The 7,880-nt window shown below is 34.5% G+C and overlaps 1 protein-coding gene across 4 annotated transcripts; it reads left to right on the forward strand.

Moving 5' to 3' along the window:
- The first annotated feature begins 256 nt into the window (after window positions 1-256).
- LOC112706819 (P-loop NTPase domain-containing protein LPA1 homolog 1) lies at window positions 257-4,450 on the forward strand. Of its 4 annotated transcripts, none has more exons than XM_025758323.3 (8): window positions 257-713; window positions 803-972; window positions 1,449-1,786; window positions 1,947-2,028; window positions 2,191-2,619; window positions 2,730-3,467; window positions 3,567-3,677; window positions 3,939-4,450. In XM_025758323.3, exons 2-8 carry the CDS (start codon window positions 823-825, stop codon window positions 4,263-4,265), a joined length of 2,175 nt encoding a protein of 724 aa, XP_025614108.1. In that variant the 5' UTR covers window positions 257-713; window positions 803-822; the 3' UTR covers window positions 4,266-4,450. The 4 variants fall into 4 exon arrangements, with proteins under 4 accessions (XP_025614108.1, XP_025614107.1, XP_025614104.1 ...); XM_025758322.3 differs by having other exon boundaries at window positions 266-713; window positions 797-972; XM_025758319.3 differs by having other exon boundaries at window positions 413-591; window positions 776-972.
- Window positions 4,451-7,880: the final 3,430 nt, after the last annotated feature.

The following is a 7,880-nucleotide window of genomic DNA, read 5'->3' on the forward strand; positions in this document are numbered from 1 at the left end:
GTAATCATATGTCTATTTTTTTGTTGACTAATCATATGTCTATTTACCTATCTTATAAAACATTTTTTTGCTTAATACATTTTTCAAAGATAAAAATTTCTCCTCATATATACTAATTACTTACTTATTAGCATTTATAATTACATTTGACTAAATGAAAGACTTCTATTGACAAAGTCAGATAAAAATATCTTTTTTAAAGCAAGAAAGAGACAAATATTTTTCTTTTATCTTCTATTAAATGATTTAAATCCTTAATCCTTTTAAATTGAATTGAATTGGCAGAATTGCGCAAGGTTTCCGTTTCCGCGTCACTTTAGGCGAAATTACAGAATCTACCCTTCCTTGATCTCCGTTAGTGGGGGCCCATTAGTCTCGAACAGTAAGCATTAGTATATAATAAAGGAAGCAGACACGGTAGACCTTCCTCAAGGTTCCGAAACCGCGCCATCTCGCGGCACCGGCACCGAAACCCAAATCGGTCATTTCCGAACCAAAAAAGAAACACTAAAAGAAAAAAAAAAAGAGAAAGAGAGAGAAGGTGGTTGATGATGGAGAGAAGCGATTATGCGATGCGTGGAAGGAAGCCGGGTGAGTGAGAATGCTGCGCTGCAGCTGCAGAGGATCACGCCTCCTCCTCCATTCCCACATGGCGCTCGATCCTAGCAAACCCTAACTTTTTCCTTTCCCTCCTTCATTCCTTCCTTATCCAGGTCTTGATCCTTTTTCGTCATTGCGTTCATTCATTCATTCTCCATTTTTTTTCTTTGTGAAGAAATTTCAGAATCTGGATCAGGTACAGCTACAGATACAGATACAGTGATGGGTGAGGTGGGGAAAATACTGTACATGGTTGTGGTTGATGACGACGCCGACAAGAAGGACAAAGGAAAGGACTCTTTTCGCTACACTCGCCCTGTTCTTCAGAGCACGCTCCAGCTCATGGGATGCAAAGCTCGCCATGCCTTCAAGGTATACTTTCTTTTTTTTTTCTCTCTCTCTCTAAATATGATTTTTCATTAAAATAAAATATATATATATAGAAAAAATCCCGAATGAATGTGTTTTGAGGTGTTGATCTGGACTGCCATGTGAGTGTGTGTGTATATTTGATTATTTTTGGACTTTTTTTTTTTAATTGAGAATGCATTTGATTTATTGTGTTGTTGAGTCTCCTGTTGTGGGTCATATGCGGATGTTATGTTCATTCTGTTAAAAAAGGTAGATCTATGTTGGAAGTTACTAATATTGCAATGGAATACTCAATAACTGATGCGTTGTTGTTAATTAGTTGGTATCTAATATTGTTAACATGCATTATATGGTTCTATCAATCTGTGTTGTTCATGGCTTCTTTGTATGATTGACCTTTCAGAATTCTAATAAATTTGTCTCGACTTTGTTGACAAAATTATTCTGAATACTTTTCCTGTTTTCCATCTTACCAGATCAGCCAAAGAGTATTTGAGCTCACAAGGAATGGGAGTTCTACTGATGATTTTCAGTCCGACGGAATGATATTGTCTGGTTTCCATGCTTCCAACAGTAATATTGTTGAAAAAGATGCTCGTGCTGCTGCTGCTATTTGCCTGGATAAAACAGACCTCGGCAGTCATTTGGTTTTAGGGAAAGATTACCAAAGGAAGAGTATACCATTTGAGTTGTACAAGAGACGCACAACAGTATTTGTCCAGAGAGAGAAATTTCTAGACATTGTCTGCGAAGCTTTGGCTGAGTACAAATACATGGGCCCAAACCAGAGAGCCGACTTGGCATTAGCATGCAAGTATGTTATTAAATAATTTCTTTGCTGATGAGTGAAACTACGGAGTTTAATATGAAGTTCATCATATTTGGAGCTCACTAGTATGAAACATGGACTGCTTCCTATTATTTTCTGCAATTTTCCCACTCATTTCTTTTTTCATTATTTTCTTGGATGGCAGGATTCGAGAACGAAAGGAATCCATGACAGTGCTGTTGTGTGGCACCAGTGGCTGTGGCAAATCCACATTGTCTGCACTGCTGGTATCTTAGCATGTTGTCTTTTTTGTGATTACAAATATGTATTGTGGTATTGCCAGATTTTTTTTCTAAATTTGGGGTAGGATATGTAACATATAGTAAGAATTAAAATTGAAACTAAAGCACCCTCTAGTTCAAAAATTTAGCTAATGATTTTAACTTCAGGGTAGCCGATTGGGAATCACAACTGTGGTATCAACTGATTCTATAAGGCACATGATGAGAAGTTTTGCTGATGAGAAGGAGAATCCTTTGCTTTGGGCCTCCACTTACCATGCAGGGGAGTGTTTGGATCCTATTGCTGTTGCAGAAGCAAAGGCCAGAAGGAAATTTAACAAGCAGGCTGGTGTGTTACATACACTTTCCAAGGATGAATTAAACGAGGATCATAATTCTAGGAAACCTGATACCCGGACATTGGAGGTTGGATCTGGTGCTGCTACTGAACTGCTAAATGCAAAACAAATGGCTGTAGAAGGATACAAGGCGCAAAGTGAGATGGTGATTGAAAGTCTTGACAGACTAATCACTGCCTGGGAAGAACGAAAAGAGTCTGTTGTTGTTGAGGGAGTTCACTTGAGTCTTAACTTCGTTGTATGTTGATTCTTTCTATCTTTGGTCCTTTACTGTTTCTTTCCTTTTCTCTGTCAATTACATGGTATTATATTTTCATCTTCTCATAGCAATAATAAATTACTATGCAGATGGGGCTTATGAAGAAACATCCCTCAATCATACCATTCATGATATACATTACAAATGAGGACAAGCATATGGAAAGATTTGCTGTTCGAGCAAAGTATATGACATTGGACCCAGCTAAAAATAAATATGTAAAGTATATTAGAAACATTAGGACAATCCAGGATTATCTCTGTAAGCGTGCTGACAAACATTTAGTTCCCAAAATAAACAATACAAATGTTGATAAGAGTGTAGCAGCCATCCATGCTACCGTCTTTGGTTGTCTTCGTAGGCGTGAAGCTGGAGAACAGTTATATGATCCTGTTAGAAATACAGTAACAGTTGTAGATGAGGAATATCAAAATCAATGTGCAGCCAATTCTCTGGGCTCGAAAGGAATGTTTCAGTTGATCCAGAGAAAAGGTTCTTCTAGGCATCTTATGGCTCTTGTAAACAGTGATGGATCTGTGGCAAAGGCTTGGCCTGTTCATTCTTTTGACGGTAATGGCAAACCTATATGGGGCTATGGACCTGAGAATGGCATTGGAAATCTAATGTATGGACCTTTACGGATCGGCAAGGCAGAAACTGTAAATCTTCAGTTTGGTTTGTATGGGATCAGTGCTTGGCCCAGTGATGGAGGCACTAGTCGCACTGGAAGTGTCGATGAGTCAAGAGCGGATGAGACTGATACAGGAAGCAGATATCTATCCTCGTGCTGTAGCTCACCAAGGCTGTCCGATGGACCGGCAAAGGAGGTAAGTTTGAATATTTTGTTCAAAATGTAAATGTCTAGTTTTATAGTCATGGAAGATTTGATTGTCAAACTTCACTTGCGTGTTTTCACCATTTTTTAGGTCAAGGAGGATCTTTCAGTGCATGGCAGTGATGAAGAGATTGATGATCAACTGGAGGCGGGCAGTGATGAAGATTTAAGTGACGATGGTGACAAACATCGCCATGAGGAGGTAGAAATTCATATGCTAACTCAAACGATTTATCTTTCTTACATATCTGTATATTTGATTAAAATAACGGAGAGTACTTTCAGGTTACCTTTGGTATTGCCCTTGCTAGCAAACGTATTAATTGATGATGTTGCAAATATTATCATTCTATTCAATGATTCTGCCCTTTGAGGCACATAGACTTATACTGCAAATTTGGAGGCACACAGTTGTATTTAACTATCTTTCGTAAAATTTACAAGCTTGTTTATTGATGTGCAGATTGGATCAGTTGACGAGGAATCTACGAAGTCTGACGAGGAGTATGATGATTTAGCCATGCAAGATGTGCAGGCGAGCGGGTATTGGTCAGATGACGACGATGGATTCAAGAATAAGGTCAATTCTGTTTCCTGGGACCAAGGTACAAAATTGCAAGGCAGTAAGTATCGCCAGAACTTGGATCTCTTCCTTAGAACTAGAAGTGAGCCAGTGACAGAGTCCCTGTGCTCATATTCGTCTTTGCTTGTGGAAAAGAGTGAAAAGAGGTTGCCACCGACTGGTAAAGCCAAATTGAGAAAACGATCCCTGAGTATTCCTGCACTATGAAAAAGGATTCATCAACTATAGGTAGTAGGATCCTTCTTTGGTTTATTTTTATTTAGGGTTGGTCACATCTGAGATTTTGCTAACAGTGTATATTACTGTTGAAATGGTAGAAGTAGTTGTGTGTTTTGACTTTAGTCATCTAATCATTTGCGGATATATAAACTTCTCAAGTTTTTTCCTCCAAACTTTTGAGTTGAGTTGCGAACGAATCTTTTATTTATTTTGCTTAGATGATTGGTACTTTGGTGGTATTTAGTGATAGCACTTTCTATCGTTTAATTTAACAATAATTCTATCAATATTCTTTCTTAGGAAAAAGGCTCTAGTATGTAGTAGACCAATAGTATCCCGCTCGTTGAGACTTTTTTTTTGGGTAGTCAACTACTTGAAGATTTATTTATTTATTTTAAAATTTAGGGTACAATCAACCAAGTTGGATTGGTCTAATGGTTAGTTCACTAGTCCGCTTAAACAAGTGTCGGGGGTTTGAATCTCCCCTTGTACATGCAGCAACCTAGGTTGAAAACCAAAAAAAAAAAATTTAGGGTACAATCTATGGTAAATATTATGTAGACACCTTTAGTTCTATTAAACAAAGAAGAAAGTCATCCACCATATTCTGGATTAAAAAAGATAAGTTATCTGAAATTGTAGTAAGGTATGATTTATTTTATTTTATATTTTTCGGTCTTGAAAACTTGTACGTTTATACTGGACTGAAAAAAAAAATTGATATTATCCCCTTAAAAACAAAACGAACTAACAATCTATCATCATCTGACCCCAAAAAAAAAAAAAAACCTCACCACCATCATGATTAACTGAAGCAATCTCACGTCCGAAAAAAAAAAAAAAAACGAAGCAATCTCGTCATCAATACCGGCAATACGCTTCCTATGAAGTATTACCATTTACTTCCCTTCCTACGATTCCAAATTTAGGTTAGTCACTCACTTTTGATGACTAAATGCTCAAAAAGTCAAAAGTCTCCGGTGAATTATGGGTAAAGGAGAGCAACTTGGTTGGTTCTGAGAATGTGTGTGAACAAATACATATGGATGACATAAATCAAACCTTTGTTGTATACTTGTATTTATCGTAATACGTTTTCAAATATATATATATTTTATTAATAAAGATTTATCTATAAATAGAATAGTACTGAATATTATTAAATTTGAAAAATTTTATAGAGGATTTCGAATAAATTCAAAATTTAATAGGTTAATAAAATATATAAATCTGAATATATTATTTCTATTGAATATTTAAATTTATTTTTTTATTAAGGTTTTTTTATTTTGTGATTTTATTCTATAAATTTAATTATATTAAATAAAAAGATTTTGAAAGTTGAATTCAATTTTTATTTTGAGATTTGTTTTTAAGTTTTACAATATACTATAGCAATATACTTTCTCTATATATAAATATAAGATGATATAAATATTAAGTATAGAAGATTTTTTAAATAGATAAAAAAGTTTGATCCCTCCCTCTCTATAATGTCTTAGTTTTCTTTATTTTTAGGAAGAAGATACAAAAATATATCTGAAAGTTCACACGCTGGACACGACTACACTTCAATTATTTAATAGTCATGCGTGCACAGTATTTATACATTCTGGCAGACACATTCACTCTTCCGACCATCGGCGTGTGGCGTCATTAGTTTGAGTGGACACATGGCTCCCTTTACTCCTTGCTGGCACCATTAGTTTGAGTGAGGTGTCTCCGTAGTGCCAACTCAGAATAAATCATTTATTTTAATGATTAATTAAACAAAATTAATTAGAAATCCTTCGTTCTCTTTTATCTTCAGAAAGAAGATGCTTTGTGTTAAAACCCTAACGGATAACTAAGAACATGTGTTCATTACAGAAAAAATCGAGCTCGTTATCCCTAAATTATGGCAGCGCTGTTGGTGGTGGATCTTCGTTACTGAGGAACAAGAAGAAGAAGAAGAAATTTGACTACAACAATGACAAGTATTTGCAAGGGATTGAAGCTATGGTACTTAAGTCTAGAACATAGTGAAATTCAAACAGATTCTTTTTGCGTGTCCTCTATGGGAAGTAGGTTTCGAAATTATGTTGCTTTTTCTTATTAGAGTTAGGGTTTAATTAATTTCTTTCCTTCTTCATCCCTTTCGATTGTTGTGTCAAATTTTCAGAGTGCTAAACATTATTGGTGTGAATATTTTGTTTGACTGTACGAAGTTGAAGGAAAAACAAGAAACATGGGGACAGAGGTTGTATATGAAGAAAGGTCATGGAAACAATCATACTAGGAAATGATTGAGCTTACAGAGTGTATAACAAATTTGAAAGAAGATGCGCAAAAATTACAGAAGACAGTTAATCAAATTAGGGATGAAATAAAGTGTAATAAGAATATGGTTTTGGGCATTTATTTGGGGTTGAAATTTTGTGCATTATGAATTTTTATGATATATGTTCAGAAGTGAGGATCATGTGTAATCATTTTGAAACTTGCATTGAATAAATGAAAAAAAAGTTCTGTGTTCTTGCAAATTTCATATTGTAATTTGTGTAACATTAACCATTGACAACACAAAGAAGTGTAAACCTGTGTAAATTAAGAACAAAATAAGCAATTGTCAACTTTAATCACAATGACTGTGACTCATAATCAAGCAACTTATTATCATTGTAAAGACAGATAATACCCAAAGATTTTTAATTAATTTTGTTTAATTAATCATTAAAATAAATGGTTTATTCTGAGTTAGCACTAAGGGGACATCTCACTCAAACTAACGGTGTCAGTATAGAGTAAAGAAAGCCACGTGTCCACTCAAACTAATGATGCCACACACCGATGGCCGGAAGAGTAAATGTGTCTGTCGAAGTGTATAAATCTGTGCATGCATGACTTATTAAATGATTAAGATGTAGTCGTGTCCAGCGTATGAACTTTCAGGTGTATTTTTGTCCCTTCTTCCGTATTTTTATTTGGGGCTTAATATTCTATTTTTTTTAATGTGCCTCACAATTCAAAAGAATTCGTGGGAGGGGTCATTTCAATTCATTTTTCGATCTATAACAAATAGTTTCAAAAAATATAGAATTAAGAATATCCACTAAAAAAATTAATACAATCCATAATGAGGTACCGAAAAATACAACATTTTTATTACTTGACCAACCATCAGGAAAAAAAAAATACAATCGGTACACTAATTAATAAAATTGATGAAGTAGCAATTAGTGCAAAAACAATCAATTGAAAAGTTATAGCCATATTTCTAATCCTCCAATTTACCAACAAAAAAACTATACCATTAGATCCCAACTCCTTGATTTCGTTATAAAAAAATTAGAATAAAAAATATATTTTAAAGTTTTATCATGAATCTATTGATTTTATATGATGTATTACCTACCTCTTTCTTTTTAGACATGGATCAAATGTGTGTTTTTATTTTAAAAAAAGACATGTTAGATTATGTATTTTCTATGATGTTTAAAAGAATTAAAAATAACCAATTGATTCACACCAGATATCTATGCCATCGATCATCGATCAATACTAACTATATTAATTCATATAGTTATGTTGTATTCAGTAGAATAAAGATAAAATAGAAATTAA

The sequence above is a fragment of the Arachis hypogaea genome, chromosome 8 (genome assembly GCF_003086295.3).
Source record: "Arachis hypogaea cultivar Tifrunner chromosome 8, arahy.Tifrunner.gnm2.J5K5, whole genome shotgun sequence".
Taxonomy (NCBI): Eukaryota; Viridiplantae; Streptophyta; class Magnoliopsida; order Fabales; family Fabaceae; genus Arachis; species Arachis hypogaea.